Genomic DNA, 18,362 nt, shown 5'->3' with positions numbered 1-18,362 from the left:
GCTGAAGAGGGGGCAGGAAGAGAAACAGAGGTTCCCAAGCTTATCTGACCATGAACTCCTTCAAAAAACATGAAACAAAAACCCAAAAACTATTAAATGTCCCAGTGAAGATTTGAAGCTACCAAGGTCAAAGGTCAATTGTCCCTTCCTATATGTCCTACTCCAACATTACCTCCACAGCTCTTACTGACAATTCTGTAGATATTTCTACCCCTTCAGCTCTATTCTTTATGAATTTACATCGGCAGGTGTTCACCCCATGTGTTGGAAAGCCTTTTCTATAATGAAAGAGTATAACTGCTTTATTTTCTAATTCCTGCAAAAGGACAGGTAGCTGCTTCTGATGTGTTCCACGGCATGACTTTATCTCTTCATACCTTTCCCCAGGTGTCTTTCCCTCATGTACACATACTTTGCGTGGAAATTAGTGGAATTTTTTAACATAATTTGATTGCCTCTCCCATATTTATTTTCAAAAAGTGATGGCTTCTTCTGTCAGGAACTATAGAATGTGCTTTGCTTCCCATCAGGAGAAAGTAAACAGTCAGCTTCTTGCCATGGAAGGTGCGGGTTAGAAGAAACCTACTCCACTGCAAAGCCTCTACTGCCATCCCACTGCACCTCGTATCTCTAATCCCTTTATCCCCAGAACAAGAATTCAGGTCTGTTGGCCTCCTGATACCTAACTGTGATCAGGAACCTTAGTAGTAACAGCTGTATCCTTTCTCTGGATCAAGGGATCCTGGAATCCAATTTGACATGAGAGAAAAATAAATCTCTTATTAAAACATACTTTGCAAACTTGCTTCTGTTGCTCCTCCTTTGACCTTTGACCTGCCCGGGTACTAATATTGAGTCCCCCAGAGCACCACTTCCTGCCGGGTCCCTAACCACTAGCCCCACATCAAATTCCAAAGGACTCTAGGGCAACCAACCACTGAGGAGCTTTCCAAATCTCAGGACTTTCAGGACAAAGGCTGGGAAAGTCCTGAACATACTGGGATTGCTCACTCTGTTCTCAAAGCACCCTTGACAGCAGTCTTCCCTGGCAAGGGCACAGAGTCAGGGTAGCAGAACCTCCTTTCTAGTGATGCCCACTCTTGTCTTTGGGAACTAGTAAGCAGCAACTAGAGCCAGGCCAGGATAAGGACCAGTGGGGAGTCTGGATCCTCCCTCTCCTTCCCCTTCAGCTCCTCCCAACCACCCCCAGAGCAGCCTCTTCCTATCCCTTTGTCCTTCAAGTCTTGGTGACACAATGTCCCATTTCATTATTTCCCTTATCATGCCTTATTATAAGTCATTCTAATAAGGGGAGTCACCTAGAGACTGTATCTCACTTGAGTATGGGCATAGAGTCAACACTACCAGATGGCCCCTCGGGATGAATGTCATAGCCATTTCCTTGATGAAACACTTACTCTTTCTACCTAGTTGTTCTTTGCAACCAGTGGGGTTGAAAACACTCTTGGTCTGAAACAGTTCCTACTGTTTGGCTGACTCACAGCTTCCTGACCTAAGATCTAAAGAGTGTCATCTATACACAGAGTAGTAATACTCTTTTTATTACTTATGTCAATTAGGATGTTTTTACTACAACCCTATTCCAACTGATTTATAAAATAAAGGGATTGTACTGTTTCACAAAACTGAAAAGTCTAGGAACGCCTGGGTGGCTCAGTGGTTGTGCGTCTGCCTTCAAATCTGGGTGTGATCACAGGGTTCAGAGCCCATTGGGCTCCCCACAGGGAGCCTGCTTCTCCCTCTGCCTATGTCTCTGCCTCCCTCTGTGTGTCTCTCATGAGTAAATAAATAAAATCTTTAAAAAAGAAAACCTGAAAAGTGTAAAATAGGGAAGTTTTCAAAAGATGTCTGGCTTAGTGCTCCGTGAAATCACCCAGGATCCAATGTTTTCATTGTCCGCCCTACTTTTCATGGTTTTGCTCCATCATAAGACTGAAGTCATTACCCCGACAAAGGTTTGCTTTTTGCCACAAACTGGATCAAGTGAAATCTATGGGGCTTACTTCTTATGTCTAACGCCTATATTTGCACCTGAATCTCTATTCCACCACTGTAAACCAGTCACAAAACCCTGACTGTTCATTGGTTTCCAAAAACAAACAAAAATACCATTCTCTCCCAGCATTTAAGGAATCTAGAAAGGGCTAAAGACTTGCAGACAAAGGAGGTGTCACCTCAAGCCCTAAATGCTCCACACCTGGGTGCTCTCTCAATCTCCCACACACATCCTAGCAATTTTCCTCCCTTTCCAGAGCAAACCAGCCCTCACTGGATTTTCCCCTCCAGTAAAAAGTGGTCTGCTCCACCTTGAAGCATACTCAACCACGCTCAAGTGATAGGAGAAGAGCCCTTGCAGGGGCTTAGGCCTAGCATGGGGCAATATTACCCCTACTCCAAACACCAAATGTGGCAGCAGGTTCCAGGGCCTTTCCCTGCAGTGTGTCACTTGGAGAGATGCTAAGAACAAACTCTTATTGGTCCTTTGGGTGAATTTCTGCAGTTTTTATCATTTATTCAGTGCCATTATTACACATTTCAAGGGCTATGATGTGGATATCTTTTGTTCTCTTTCAACTCGAATACAAGCTACCTTATTGAACATATAGTTTTATTCTATTAAGCATACAGTTTTATTTATAAATTATTCATTTATTACTTACACCAATTAGGCTAACAAAGAATTTTCCAGTGGAATACCCAAGTACTTTTTGAGGAGATTTTAAAATATACGTATGTATTTTACTTATGTAAATACATACATACATACATACCAGACATATATATATATAAATCCATTCTTTCTTCAAAGTCATGAGGTTTTTCCTCATAAGTATTTTCAATCTCACTCTTCAATTTTATTTATACCATTAGCATTATTATCCAGGCTCTTAACCTTTGTAAAAAGAGTTTACAAAAAAAAGATATCAAAAACTTCAATCTAACCCTCACAAACTATCCCAGATTCTACACAATGAATTTGAATTAGTCAACTTTTACTTGGCGTTATTCACATAAATTCACTTATTCATTGTTTAAAAACCAACATTAGGTTATATTCTCATTGTCTCTTAAAAATTACATTCTTGGGGCAACCCCGGTGGCGCAGTGGTTTAGTGCCTCCTGCAGCCCAGAGTGTGACCCCGGACACCAGGGATCGAGTCCCACATCGGGCTCCCTGCATGGAACCTACTTCTCCCTCTGCCTGTGTCTCTGCCCCCACCCTCTCTCTTTCTCTGTCTCTCATGAATGAATGAATGAATACATAAATCTTTTTAAAAATCACATTTTTAAAAACTCAATTTGCAAATATTAAAAAGTAAGTATGAAACATGGTTTAAACCATGTTTCAAGGCTGAGACAGAGGTGACTGAAGACAGTGGGGTGGATAGTGTGCTTTCACACACAGGTCACAGGCTCACCTGCACACTCCCATGCCATCACCTCACCAGGCCAGCCTGCCTCCCCATCAGAACCTCTCACTGGCACACTTCCACCACCTTTCCCAACACCACAAATCCCCCCACCCCGCCACATTCAACACTACCCTGCGCCTCAGCTGGGGCTGAAGCCAGAATGACTAGACCCTCTGAGGGACTTAGTAATACCAGTGAAGAGTGCTCGTGAACACCAGCTTTGTAGCATTTAATAGGCAGCAAGGCACAGATGGAAGACTGGGTCTCCCTGACAACAGACAACTCCAACAGCAGTGTCCAACATAAGGCCACATGTTGGCGAGGATGGGTCATGAAATAATCTGCTTTGTCCATTTCATAGTCTAAATTTTACTCTCTAACCAAGGCTACTTTAGCCATTTCCTGTAGTAGAGTTTATTCATCACTCAGATGAAAATTAACAATAAAATAGAAAGCATAATTAAATTTAGCCCAAAACTGCCTTAAGAAAGACTCAAACAAGCAGCCAGAGAGATGCTTGGCCCAGAAATCATGCTGTTTGTAGTATTAACTCCTACCTATCGCTCTGCGTGACCCATATTTGATACAGTAATGAAAGGGAGAGGGGAGACAAAAATACTGAGAGAATTGGACTCTGTCTTCATGACACCAAATCAAGAACTGCCTCCTTCTACATCTTTCACCACCACCTGGGAGACGCTGTTGGCAGAAGATAGAGAGGAGCAGCTCCTGTGGCAGAATGAGGTTGAGATGCAAACAGCTCTGATGACATTTCCTTGAGGGGCGTCCTGTCACTGTGCGAAGCCACTTGTGCTTCTCCATCATGCCCCAGTCCTAAGGGGCCACCTCGAATAAATCATCTGAAACCCACATGTCATCACAGAGGGGGGGCGGGTGAGGGCTGTAGTGATAAATGACATTGTCTTCGCAGCAAGCTCTAAAAAAAAAACCACAGTTTAAGTGAATAGAAACGCTTTTGCCCAATAAATTTCATTTACCTAGAGTTTACCTACAATAAAATGGACCCATTTCAAATAGTTCAAGTGCGTTTGATGAATGCTACGCATCTATGTAATCACCACCACAGTCAAGATAAAGGACATCCTCATCACTGCAGAAAGTTTCTTGGGCCCTTCCCTGGAAATGACCACAGAAAAATTTTTTTTTAATTTTTTAAAGTAGAGAACATTTATTTGGACATTTAAAAATTGGAGTAGCATAAAAAAGAATCTGTTCACTTGCCAGAAACAACATTTAGATCTTAAATTCTTAACGTAAAATGAGATAATGCTTCTCTCAGTATAGTTTTAGCACAGACTAGCTACTAACGAAAACCATTGCCATAGGGCTTTCATTTTTTTTTTTTAATTTTTTTTTAATTTTATTTATTTATGATAGTCACATAGAGAGAGAGAGAGAGAGGCAGAGACATAGGCAGAGGGAGAAGCAGGCTCCATGCACCGGGAGCCCGACGTGGGATTCGATCCGGAGTCTCCAGGATCGCACCCTGGGCCAAAGGCAGGCGCCAAACCGCTGCGCCACCCAGGGATCCCGCCATAGGGCTTTCAAACCAGACTAACATTTGACGTAGAACGTTCACCCAAAAATCTGAGTGGGAAAGGAGTGTTTGAACCTCCTTGACATAGTCTGAAATTATATAGGCCTCCCACTAAGGCTACATGGTAGGTCGTTCACATGGGTGAGAGGGTGGGGAGAGGGAGGAATCAGAAAGAGAAAGAAAAAAGACTCCACTTAAAATGCCTATCATTTATATATTTATGTAAAATTATATATGTATGTATGTGGAAATTGAATTTAAATTTAAATACCAAAAAAATTGCAGAGGTACCTCAATTCTTGCGAAAGTTGTAAAAGTTTCCTAGTGAATTCGTCTCAAAACATTTGTTTTATGCCACATCAAACAGTTTTCTCATTCTCTTAAAAAAAAAATTTAAGAAACTACAATCTAGAACAGGTTATTGACTGGTGGAAATAGAATCTACGATTGGAGTGAAAAGTGCTTTCTCAGCCTGGAGCTAAACACTCTGCTCTGAAAGTGCTTCCCTCCCTACTTCTCCACAAATCAATAATAAATCAGACAAGAACTTTCTTTGCTGCTACTTTCTAAGAGATGCTGAGAATTGGGCAAGTCAGGAACCCGACGAGAATCCCTGATCCTAAACCTCATATCCATCACTGTCAATCCAGCCTGTGAAAGCGTTCTGGAATGAGCAGGCTCTTTCAGCCCACTTGTTTCAAAGCAGGCTGCAGCTAGGAGACTCTAGTGATTTCTAGTATCTTCTTACGAAAGTGTTAAAATTGATGCACACCATGAAAATGAAATTATGGCTAAAATTTTAGCTAAAAGCTAACATTGGTGAGGAAATCCAGGAGGAAAAAAAGCCACAGCTGTACAACTAAAGACTTGTCTTAGTCACTTTTTAAAATATAAACACAATTCATGCTAATAAAAATATGGTAAACTAGAAAGAAGAAAAAAATTACCCATAATTCTACCTCCCAAAAGGCTTTGATAACATTTCTTTTGGAATTTTTCTTAACACAATTGAAGTCAAGCTGTATATAACATTCTGTATCCCAATTTCCCACTTAACAATTATAATGTGTACATTTTACATATCATAATTTCCCCAGCATTGAACAATTAAGCTGGTTCCAATTTTTTGTTAACACCGTGGTTAATATGTTTGTATGTAAGTCTTTTTCTGTATTTTGGGATATTTCCCTAGAATATATTTTAAGATGTGCAGTCTCTGCATTTGTGTATAAAAGTTTTACATCTCTTGTGACATATTTTTCAATTCGCTTTACAAAAATCTAATAGTCTCTTTTTAGGGAAATTTGGCAGTATCAAGATCCTCACAAATATTCCAACACTTTTTTCCATTATTTTCTTAGGGAACAACCAGAGATACATAAAACAGTTCCGTTTAAAATATTATTGCAGTATTATTTCCACGACCAAAAAAGTTGGTCACAACCTAAATATGCAAAACTAAAAAAGTAGTTAGAATAAAATTATGATATCTGGAGAATATGCTTATACAACAATAAAATCCTATTTTCAAAAAATATATAGAAACATATGAAATGTCAAAATACACATATAATTGAGATTAAATTAAAAAGTATATAAAATTATATCTATAATATGTCAATTATATACCTCAGCATATATGTATGTGTTCACAGAAAAAAGTCTAGAAAGAAACACATCAGAATGTGTATAATGTTTTTTTTCAATGATTATTTCTTAAGGGATGTTCCTTGCTGTATACCTTGGTATTTTTTTAATATATCAGAATATTAATCTTCATTGTATTTGTGTGACCTATTACATTTATGTAAAAGTATATATGTACATATGTCCAGATTGAGTAGAACGTTTAAAACATAAAAATAGAGACCCTCCAATTCTTTTTTTTTTTTTTGAGACCCTCCAATTCTTACAAAACAATTTTTCAAGGCTTATATTTTGTCTATAGTGTTTGAACAGAAAAATTGACTAATTTTTCAGACTGGGTTTTAACATTTGAACACATCCACAGGACTCAAGGAATATGTGACCACTCAGCTCTCCATCACACAGGGTACACTCCAAACTCCTCAGATGCCCACAAAGATACAAGATCCCTCAGAATCTGGCTTCTACTCACCTATAAAGCCTCGGCTGTGATCATCATCCCTCCCTGTTCCCTCCACTCTGCCCTCCCGGCCATGGGGATGAGGATTCACTGAGCAGAGACATACTTCATCCACTCAGTGGGCACTTCCTGCAGGGCCACAGGACTCTCCTTAGGTGTCACATCTTCCAAGAAGTCTTCTGTTTCCTTCTTCCCTGCAGGATGCTGCATGTCCTGCCTCTGGGCTACCACCGTGCCTTTGCTTTTGCTATTCTTGATAATTTATACTCATCACACTTCATCTTGAACACCTGTGTATTTATTGTACATTCCCTTTTAGAATGTCAGTGAGGGCAGACTATTTTTTCCTGTTTTGCTCATTGCTGTATGCCCAGTGTCCATAAAAGTATTAGAGGTACCCAATCAATGTTCAAATGTTTATGTGACTGATAATATACATGAGTGCATGAATGACTGAATGGATTCAGCAGAAAACTGGAGTATCTAAAACACAAGGTGTCTGGCAAGGGGCAGAAGGAAAGTCAAAAAAGGGTCAGAAAAAGATGAAGCTATTGAAAGTCCTCAAAGATAAGTAGCTTGGCAAGGTGGAAAGAGCATAGACTTTATTTTTTTAATTAATTTATTTTTATTGGTGTTCAATTTGCCAACATATAGCATAACACCCAGTGTTCATCCCATCAAGCGCCCCCCTCAGTGCCCGTCACCCAGTCACCCCCACCCCCCCACCCATATCCCTTTCTACCACCACTTGTTCATTTCCCAGAGTTAGGAGTCTCTCATGTTCTGTCTCCCTCTCGGATATTTCCCACTCATTATCTCTCCTTTCCCCTTTATTCCCTTTCACTATTTTTTATATTCCCCAAATGAATGAGACCATATAATGTTTGTCCTTGTCCGATTGATTTATTTCACTAAGCGTAATGCCCTCCAGGTCCACCCACGTCGAAGCAAATGGTGGGTATCTGTCATTTCTAATGGCTGAGGAATATTCCATTGTATACATAAACCACATCTTCTTTATCCATTCATCTTTCGTTGGACACCGAGGCTCCTTCCACAGTTTGGCTATTGTGGACATTGCTGCTGTAAACATTGGGGTGCAGGTGTCCCGGTGTTTCCCTGCATCTGTATCTTTGGGGTAAATCCCCAGCAGTGCAATTGCTGAGTCATAGGGCAGGTCTATTTTTAACTCTTTGAGGAACCTCCACACAGTTTTCCAGAGCGGCTGCACCAGTTCACATTCCCACCAACAGTGTAAGAGGGTTCCCCTTTCTCCACATCCTCTCCAACATTTGTTGTTTCCTGCCTTGTTAATTTGCCCCATTCTCACTGGGGTGAGGTGGCATCTCATTGTGGTTTTGATTTGAATTTCCCTGATGGCACGTGATGCAGAACATTTTCTCATGTAAGAGCACAGACGTTAGTCAGAAACACTGCTATATGACTTTGAGAAAGTTCCTCAATTTGCATCTGTAAAATGGGATATTATACTCCTTTGGTTGTTGTGAGAATTAACCGATCTCTATATACAGATGCACACACACAGAGCCTTGCACATAGTCAGCATCCAGTCAACGTTTGAAGTTTTTCCTATCCCCTTACATTATAGTTTGGTCTAGTTATTTCTATACCTATGAAAAACTGATCACACATTTCTAGGAAAACATGCAGTGAACAAAATTATTTTTACTATAAATTTTTCAAAGATAAACCATTCTAGAGGAAGGGCAAAGGGAAGATGGCCAAACTCTTACAAGGTTAGGCATCGTAACCACAAGGAGATGGGCATACGTAACCCATACAGAAGGTGGGGATCCCAGAGGTTACTCAGGGGTGAGTTTTGTAAAATACATCAGAACACAATCTGATGTATTTTAGTGGTGGGGCAACGAAGTAGTCCCAAAGCACAAGAAAACTTCTCTCTTCTGGGTTTCATTACCCTTTCTATTGATGAGACAAACACATACAATATTAAATTCTGTCCTACAGCCATTTGGCTAAAAGTGTGGATGTCTAGGGCCAAAAATATATTCATTGATTTTGGAATTAGACTCTATTAATATGCTTTTCAAAGAGATATTTCTGTTCACCTTGAAGCACTGGAGCTCATGTTCGGCTGGATGGTTGGGAACACTGGTCTTACTCTACAACAAAAATAAGCTGCTCGAGATCATTGGGGCCGCGAATGGGATGGCTATCCACTAAAGCCCGTTCCCGGTAAGCTGACACTGTCAGGGATGTTGAGTAGAGTTTTCTAGAGCAGACTGATGCATCCACGGAGCTCACTCGGGGCCCCCCTGGCAGAGTGAGAAACGTCTCCACAGCAAAAGAAATTTCTGCTGACAAATAAGGAAAACAAGCCATGGGATTAGAGTACCAAGAATAATTATTCTGCGGCCAGTATCATAAAGATTTTTTTAATTTGACAATGAGCACAAGCTTTCATTGCTTGCACAAAAATTCATGGTTCCTCTATCTGGTAGCAACACAATAAATTGTCACTCAGGTTGTCATTGTCTTGCAATTAGTAGCTTACCTACTTAGGTACTGCATCATCAGCCACCTAGGATTTTGTTAGTATTTGTAGTTGTGGTTTTTTCTTTTTTTTGTTTGTTTGTTTGTTTGTTTGGGACACTGGTTACATGTGTGACTACACGTGATAGGCTGATGCAAATATGAATCCACTGCCCTGAGTGTGTCTGTCCACTTGGTATGTCATTGCAATCATCAAAGTTCCTATATTTTAAGGTATTGAACTTCTTAATTTGGTTAGTCAACCTATCAGCCAAAGCCAGATACAGGGCAGTAAGAATTGCAGGCTGGAAACAGAGCTAAGGGGAGGTGGGAATTCACCATAGTAGCCTGGCTATGATTAGGTGTCTGGGGAGCAGCTGTTTGTTCAGAAGTAGGGGAGCCAGAAGGGGTAACAGGAAAGCAAAGAATGGGAAGGGAGCCTCGCAGGCAAGTGGAAGGAGGAGGAATGGACATATACAAACCCAAGGTAGGAATGAGAGCAAATTCCTGGTGGGCACCAAGGGGAGACTTCCTGGTAGGATGTGGTTGGGCTGGGGGGAGGTGCAGATGGTAATTAGGACCCGAGACAGTTGTTTCCAGAGGCGAAAGCTCCCTGTCCACCCAACCCCCACCCCCACCCTGCACTGCTACAGTGTAGGAAAATTCACACCGACCTAAGATTTAAGGCAAAGATGGAAGGACAGGGTGGACTGTGTGGATGGGTGCTGGGGCAGACGAGCAGGCAGGTGGATGGACAGACAGACCAATAGATAGACACTTGTTTCTAGGAAAACAGTAGCAATGTTTAGGAACATCAAAGGGATCCACTGACCAAAATCATGTTCTCTTATAGGACTTCAGGATGCCAGCATTAGAATTCTTTCCTGTTGAGTTTTTCATTGTGGGCTGCTTGGATCTCTGGATCAAAATGAGTTTGTTTAGGGATGCCTGGGTGGCTCAACAGGTGAGCATCTGCCTTTGGCTCAGGGCTGATCCCGGGGTCCTGGGATCGAGTCCTGCACCAGGATGCCCGCATGGAGCCTGCTTCTCCCTCTGCCTGTGTCTCTGCCTCTCTGTGTGTCTCTCATGAATAAATAAAATCTTTTAAAAAAAAAGTGAGCTTGTTCAGAAACTAGGTGGGGTTGGGCATAGGAACCCATGGTTCAAGAAGCTCTCCAGGTGAGTTTTATACACACCAGTGTTTGAAATTCCTGAACTAAGGCATCATCCCTCGCCCATTGTAAAGTCCATACTGGATTAATCCCAATCCTTCCTATTTTTAAAAAAATATTTGATTTCTTTATTTGAGAGAGAAAATGAGCAATGGGGAAGGGAAGAGGGGCAGGGGGAGAGGGAGAGGGAGAGAAATAGGGAGCCCAATGTAGGGCTCAATCCCAGGACACTGAGATCATGACCTGAGTGAAAGGCAGACGCTTCACCGACTGAGCTCCCCAGGTGCCCCTAATCAGCTCCTCACAGACACTGGTGGGAAGTCAGACAGCAGGTGAAGAGGGCTGGAAATATTTGGTGGTGGAGAGAGAAGACTTTCCTCTCCAGGTGCCAGTACAGACCCCAGGCAGGAAGAGCTGCTGGAAGTGTTCTGAGGGCTGTTAAGGCAGCAAAGAGTCAAACTGCAGGGAGTGCCTCTCAGGCCTTAGGAACTACCAGTCATGCATTTTTTTAAGGCTCAAGTAAAAGCCTGGCTCCTTCAACAATTTGTGCCACGTTCATTACCTAAACCCAATGGGAAGCCCTCTGTACTTCTGGATTCCTCTGTAGAATGTTGTCTATACATCCTGAAGGCCTTCACTCGTTCATTCACTTAGCAAATATTTACTGAGCACTTACCATGTGCCAGACACCACTCTAGGCATTGAGGCAGAGTGGTAGACAAAAGGGGCAAATATTTCTGCCCTTGCAGAGCTCAGATTCTAATAGGGAAAACAAGGAGAAAAGTAAAATGTAGACGATGTAGATAAATACCAAGGGGGAAATACAGCAGGAAATAGTAATACAAAGTGTATAGTTGTATTTTTTTTAAGATTTTATTTATTTATTTGAGAGAGAGAGAAAGAGTACAAGTGAGGTGGAGCAGAGGGAGAAGCAGACTTCCCTTGGAGCAGGGAGCCCAACGCAGGACTCCATCCCAGGACCCTGGGATCATCACCTGAGCCGAAGGCAGATGCTTAACCAACTGACCCACCCAGGTGCTCCAGAAGTAGATAGTTTTAGACAGCCAGGGAAGCCTCTCTGAGAAAATGTCATTTGAATAAACATCAGAAGAAAGCAAGGGAGAGCAGAGGGACTATCCAGGGAAAGTGTATTTTTTTGGTCACTCATAGAAACATCCTTTTATTTTTTTGAAGTTTCTATTTAAATTCCAGTTAGTTAATGTAGAGTGTAATATTAGTTTCAGGTACAACATAGGGAGGGATTCAACACTGCCACATGACACCCAGTGCTCATCACTAGTGCACTCCTTAATTTCCATCACCTATTTCCCTCCATCTCCCCATTTATCTCCTCTCTGGTAACCATCAGTTTGTTCTCTATAGTTAAAAGTCTATTTCTTGGTTTATCTCTTTTTTCCCCCCTTTGATCATATGTTTTGTTTCTTAAATTCTACATATGAGTAAGATCATATGAGATTTCTGACGTATTAGCATAATATTTTCTAGTTCCATCCATGCCATTGCCAATGGCAAGATTTCATCTTTTTTATGGCTGAGTAATATTCCATTGTATATATACACCACATCTTTATCCATTCATCAGTCAATGAACGCTCGGGCTGTTTCCATAATTCAGCTATTGTAGATAATGCTGCTATAAATATCATGGTGCACGTATCCCTCTGAATTGGTATTTTTGTATTCTTTGGATAAATACCTAGTAGTGTAATTGCTGGATCATAGGGTAGTACTATTTTTAACTTTGTGAGGAACCTCCATACTGTTTTCCAGAGTGGCTGCACCATTTTTCATTCCCATTAACAGTGTAAGAGGGCTCCCCTTTTTCCACATCCTTGTCAACACCTGTTGTTTCTTATGTCCATTCTATTATCCCCAATGGGGAAAAATGGAGAGCTTTTCCTCTGGGGTCAGGAACAAGACAGTGATGTCCACTCTCATCACTGTTATTTAACATAGTACTAGAAGTCCCAGCTTCAGCAATCAGAAGTAAAGCATCTAAATTGGCAAGGAAGAAGTAAAGCTTGCACTATTTGCAGGTGACATGATACTCTATATAGAAAACCTGAAAGGCTCCACTGAAAAATCGCTAGAACTGATACACGAATTCAGTAAAGTTGCAGGATACAAGATCAACATTCAGAAATCTGTTGCATTTCTACATACCACTAATGAAGCAGTAGAAAGAGAAATCAGGAATTGATCCTACTTACAACACACCAAAAACCCTAATATACCTAGGAGTGAATCTAACCAGAGGTGAAAGACCTATGCTCTGAAAATTATAAAACGCTGATGAAAGAAACTGAATACAGAGAAATGAAAAAACATTCCATGCCCATAGATTGGAAGAACCAACATTGTTAAAATGTCTATAGTACCCAAAGCAATCTACACATTTAATTTGACCCCTATCAAAATACCACCAGCACTTTTCACCGGTCATTTAAGCAGAGGCAGCAGTAAGATCAAAAGTTCTGAGACAAGAGCCTGCCCGCATGTTCAAGGTGGCCTCTGTGGATGGAGGAGAGTAAGCAAGAAAAAGAGATGTAGGACACAAGGACAGATGGCTATAGGAGGGCTCTATCACATAGGGCTCAAAAAGATTTTGTAGAAATTACGAAGGTTTCATCTTTTACAAGATGGAAAGTGATCGAAGGATTTTTAGCAGACAAGTTTCATGATCACTCTTTGACAATATCATCAGCTATTTCATTGAGAATAATTTATGGGTGGCAAGTTTGGCAGAAGGGAGATTGGTTTTAGAAAGCCAATAGTCGGGGATCCCTGGGTGGCGCAGTGGTTTGGCGCCTGCCTTTGGCCCAGGGCGCGATCCTGGAGACCCGGGATTGAATCCCACATCAGGCTCTCGGTGCATGGGGCCTGCTTCTCCCTCTACCTGTATCTCTGCCTCTCTCTCTCTCTGTGACTACCATAAATAAATAAATAAAAATAATTAAAAAAAAAAAAAAAAAAAGAAAGCCAATAGTCCACGGGAGAAACAAGGGTACTTTAGACCAGTGTGACAGCACAGAAAGCAATGAGAAGTGGGCCCATTCTGGATATTTTTTGAAGGTGGGGCAAATACTGGGTTTGAAAGAAAGAGAAGCGAAGGAGAATTCCAAGGCTTGAGGCCTGAGCTACTGGAAAAAGGCTGTCGCCACTTACTGTGGTAGGGAAGGCTGTATGGGCATATGGGCAGCAGCTTTGAGAGAAAGGAACTCTGAGGGATCACCAGCTCATAGCCATGAGTTTGGGTGAGCTTATCAAGGTGGTGAGTATAGAAGTGCAAGGGCTGAGCTTAGGGGCTGAGGATTCCCAGGACATGGGACCTTCAGGAAAACTTTGAGAAAACTGAAATCATCGATCCCCTGCTCAGAGGTCAGGGAGATGAATGAGAAACCCATGAGAAGGAATAGCAGAGCTGTGGGAGACACGTGGCTTTGGGGGCCAAGTAAGGAAGGAGGTTGAAGGAAAAGATAGCCCTCAACTTGGTCAAATGCTGCTGATGGGGCAAGTGACTTGAAGACGGAGAGCTGGCCCCTGGACACACAACAGAGAAGTCACAGGGGACTTTGACAAGGGCAGTTTTAGGGGAAGGTGCCTGGGACAGAAAACCAGATCCTGGTGATTCAAGACAATCCTAGTCTGCCCAGGTTGCTCTAGCAAAATATCATAGTCTCTGCAGCATAAATGACAGAAATTAATTTCTCACAGTTCTGGAAGCTGGTAAGTCCAAGATCAAAGTGCTGACAGATTGGGCTCCTGGTGAGGTCCCTCCACCTGGCTTCTCATGTCCTCACCTACCTGTGTGTGTGTGTGCAGAGACGGAGAGCGATTGAGATTCTTCTTTTTCTTTTTTTTTTTTAAGATTTTATTTATTAATTTATTTGAGAGAGAGAGAGAAAGAGCAGAGGGAGCAGCAGGTTCCCCGCTGAGGAGGGAGCCTGGCATGGGGCTTGATCCCAGAACCCTGGGATCATGACCTGAGCCAAAGGCTGATGCTTAACTGACTGAGCCACCCACGTGCCCCTCTTTTCTCTTTCTCTACTACCATCAGTCCTATCAGGTTAGGACCTCACCCTGATGGGAATGCTCTAGCAAAGAAGAGGGGTCCTTGGATAGTTGAGAGGGAATGGGACTTAAGGACAACTGGGGGATGAGCCTAAGGAGCACAGGTGGTTCATTCATTGAAGCAGGATCAGAGACAAAAATTTAGGGACAGAGAAACACATAGATCTATAGACGTAGCATGTGGGCTCACCAAAATTCTCTTCTGATGATTTCAGTTTTCTTGGTTAAATAGAAAGGAAAGGTCATGAGCTGAGAGTGAGGATGGGAGCAGCTGCTGGCAGTGTGGGGGCTGAGGGAAAATGGGAGAGTCATCTAGGAGAGCAGGAGAGTCCTGCAGAAAGGCAATGTAATATAATTGCGGGGAGCATTCGGGACTCACTTTGAGTTGAGCACTCCTTCAGAATGGAAGTCAAACACTGGGCCCTTAGCAGAACTCAGCAGGATCACCCCAGGAGGGCTGGGACACTGCTGAGGGTGAGCAGATTTGGGGACTAGTAAGTCAGGGTTTCACCATTCATTAAGTGCCTCACTTAATCTCTCTGAACCTTCTTATATTTTTATCTGTAAAACTGGGATATTTGTGTCTACACTGCCTTCCTCAGAAGATTCATGAGCTGGACACTGAGGAACATTAGCTAAAGTGTTGACTGATAAACACATCAGAGATGACTAGAAGACTGGAGCAGGTAAAACTGGAATAGCAAGAGGGAAGGTCCTCTGGTCCAAATGAAGTCTTTCCAGGAAGGATGGCCTAAGGACCCTCGGGGGAACAGGTCGGAGGTGACGTATAGGAAAAGGAAGTTGAACAGGACACACTCTGCCAACTACTACTGGTTGCTGTGGCCTAGGGCTGGTTGAAGCTCGTTAGCTAAGGTCATGGCATTTGCTAGACACCCTGGATCTGGGCTGCCCCTGGCCCATATACACTTTTTGTGATGAGTTAGAGATAGGCGTCCTCTCACTTGGGTGGCTTGATCAGTTAAGTGGCCCACTCTGGATTTTGGCTCAGGTCATGATGTCGGGGTCATGGGAATGAGCCCCAAGTCGGGCTCCGCACTGAGCACAGAGTCTGTTGTCCCTCTCCCTCTGCTCCCATCCCCACCCTCTCTTGTGCATGCTCTCCTGTGTGCTCACTCTCTCTCTCAAATGAACACATACATACATACATATTAAAAAAAAAAATAGGTGCCCCTTCCTTAAGACCCTTTACTTCTACATATCAGAAAACTGTCCTGATATACTTAGCTTGCTAGAATAAGGTATTTTCTTGACATAAAGCTGGAAAACTCAGCATAAATATGAAAATCTATAGGGCTGTTATGTGAAAGGCACCCCCTGGGGTTGTGGAGTGCAACACACACAGCAATGGTCTCAACTGACCCTAAACACTCACCAAAGCCCTTCAATGACCACCACCTCACGATTATCTCCTTAAGCCTATATTTAAAGTAATATCAGAATATAATTTCATTTTTAAGATTGAAATAAACATTGGCCTTTTGCTTTAAGCTCTACTCTTGGTAGGTCCAGATTAGAAGAGGTCTTGGAAGATTACCGACTTCCAGGAAGGATTTTACATACACACTCGGCAGGTAGGAACCCACTGGTACAAATAAACTGTGTGCACTGTTCTGCTGATAACCAAGCAACCACTTAGAGAACAAGTTTGATTCTCATTTCACTGGGAGTCCATTTCTCTAGCCAAATGCTATGGACTAGAAGCTGAATTTAAGGAGAGAGAGAATCACAAAATTTTTCTTAGTAAGGTCAGATCCAGTTTTCCTTTCTCACACAGCCCCTGTAGCTATTTCTTGGGTAATGGCCACCTTGTGAAATAATCCCTGATAATAGCTACCTTTTAGTGGATTCCTGGCCTGGCACTCAGCTGAGCACTTTAAGGGTATCATTGCATTTAATCCTCTCAACGATCTCAGGAGATCAGTATTATTCGTTCACTTTACAGATGAGAAAACTGAATCTTGGAGTGAGATAATTTTGCCCTAAGTAAACAACCAGTTGGTTGAGGAGTCAGGGTTCTAACCCACTCTCTTGGTATCCATAGCCACTTGCTGTCACTCATGGTGTGCCAGTCTCCCTTGGTGCTTGATTAAATGGTCATCGGGTTGGTGTAATGAGCCTTTCTGGATAGCTTACAAACCAAGAAATACCAAGTCTGAAGAGCTTAGCTTATCACTAGAAGTCATACTGCTGAAGCAAAAAATCATGGGCGGTATTTTTCTGTGGCATCTAAGTTTGTCATTTGGAATCCTGAACATTACGTGTCCCCAGAGCAAGGCAAACCTGGCACCATGATTTGAAAAAGAACCAATAATAAAATGTCTGTATACGAGGGCTGGGTAGTATTACCAAAATATACAGATTCCAATTTGAGAACTCAGGAAAATATTTCAGAGCCGAAACAATCAACATCTTTTTGACCATATAACCAAAGTTTTCTCTCCAAAGCCCAAGTTCAGTATTTGAGTTCATTCAAAGCCAGGACCCACCACACCTGTCACTGTGGCTGCATTCCTTGTGAGACTCCCCCTAGTGGCCCACAAGAGTTAGCTTCCTGAACGAGCTCAGTGGGAGGAAGATTGGGGAGTTTATTGCCGTTCACTCTCTTTATCTAATTTGATGGAAACTGGTCTCCTATCAAATGTGAAGGCAAAATCAGGGGAAGGGTGTGAAATGTCAGTCTAGCCGCCCCCACCCACCCAGCGGGACCAGGAGGTGAAGGACCTAGTGATTTATTGAGCACTAAGAAAAACTCTTAAAGCTCTGAAATCCCAGGGACTTGACCTAAAATGTGAGGGCCAACCTCATTGACATCACAGATCCTTCCTACAGTCACAATGCTACTGAGCCACCCTGGGAAGATGACCCAGAAACATAAAGACTTTAATCAGATTGCAACCAAATTTCCTCAGAGCTTTGGCTTTCTGGAAGACAAAATAATAATTTTTAAAAACCCTCTGCTCCCTTTCAAAAAAATCAGATCAACAAAAAATAAAGCCAGGAAATCAAGCATCATGAACTCAGGTATTTATCTCATGGATTACCCAAGGTCTCTAGATTCTCATCCTTTACAGGTTTAGATTTCTTATTACATATAAACTAGGTAATAAATCCCAAAGAAGATCCTTGGATGGCTTGGGCACAATAGAGTAAGAAATCATTTCCTATTATTTTATAACAATTTGATCTAAATGTGCATCTCAACAAAGTTTCCTAAATTCTTAATGGACAATTAATTCTTCTGGGACAATAAATCCTTCTAGCTGACTATGGGTGTGATGGGGGCCTGGTGAAGAACTGAGGTAGGGGAGAGAAGAAGAGAGGAATGTAAAATAAATTAGAAGCCTCCCTTAACCTTCACTATATGTACGGAAAATGCCCTTAATTAAAAGAAAAAAAAATTAACCACCACCGCAAAAATTCACCTGCCTTAGTTCCTGATCTGATTCAGCATTCTGGTTGCCTAG

General features: G+C 42.1%; 1 protein-coding gene and 1 long non-coding RNA gene across 5 annotated transcripts in view; one reads left to right on the top strand and one right to left on the bottom strand.

Moving 5' to 3' along the window:
* Positions 1 to 3,219: 3,219 nt before the first annotated feature.
* On the bottom strand, positions 3,220 to 18,342 carry LOC111095133. 4 transcript variants are annotated; one of them, XR_005356675.1, is made up of 4 exons: positions 18,321 to 18,342; positions 11,462 to 11,544; positions 9,190 to 9,435; positions 3,220 to 4,371 (listed from the first exon to the last, which is right to left on the bottom strand). It is a non-coding gene; the product is annotated as an uncharacterized LOC111095133 (long non-coding RNA). The 4 variants fall into 4 exon arrangements; XR_005356672.1 differs by lacking the exon at positions 3,220 to 4,371 and adding an exon at positions 8,386 to 8,569; XR_005356673.1 differs by lacking the exon at positions 3,220 to 4,371 and adding an exon at positions 8,386 to 8,569 and having other exon boundaries at positions 9,190 to 9,438; positions 18,321 to 18,336.
* FAM81B (family with sequence similarity 81 member B) overlaps positions 17,728 to 18,362 on the top strand; it is a 54,857-nt gene continuing 54,222 nt past the window's right edge. The window contains exon 1 of the mRNA XM_038532319.1: positions 17,728 to 17,919. Within this exon, the coding sequence (XP_038388247.1) occupies positions 17,733 to 17,919 (187 nt within the window). The 5' untranslated portion in view covers positions 17,728 to 17,732. The remainder of the gene's footprint in view (positions 17,920 to 18,362) is intronic.

This window comes from Canis lupus, chromosome 3, assembly GCF_011100685.1.
Source record: "Canis lupus familiaris isolate Mischka breed German Shepherd chromosome 3, alternate assembly UU_Cfam_GSD_1.0, whole genome shotgun sequence".
Taxonomy (NCBI): Eukaryota; Metazoa; Chordata; class Mammalia; order Carnivora; family Canidae; genus Canis; species Canis lupus.
Note: the sequence above shows the minus strand (reverse complement) of the source record. Positions and strands in the feature narration are given on the sequence as shown.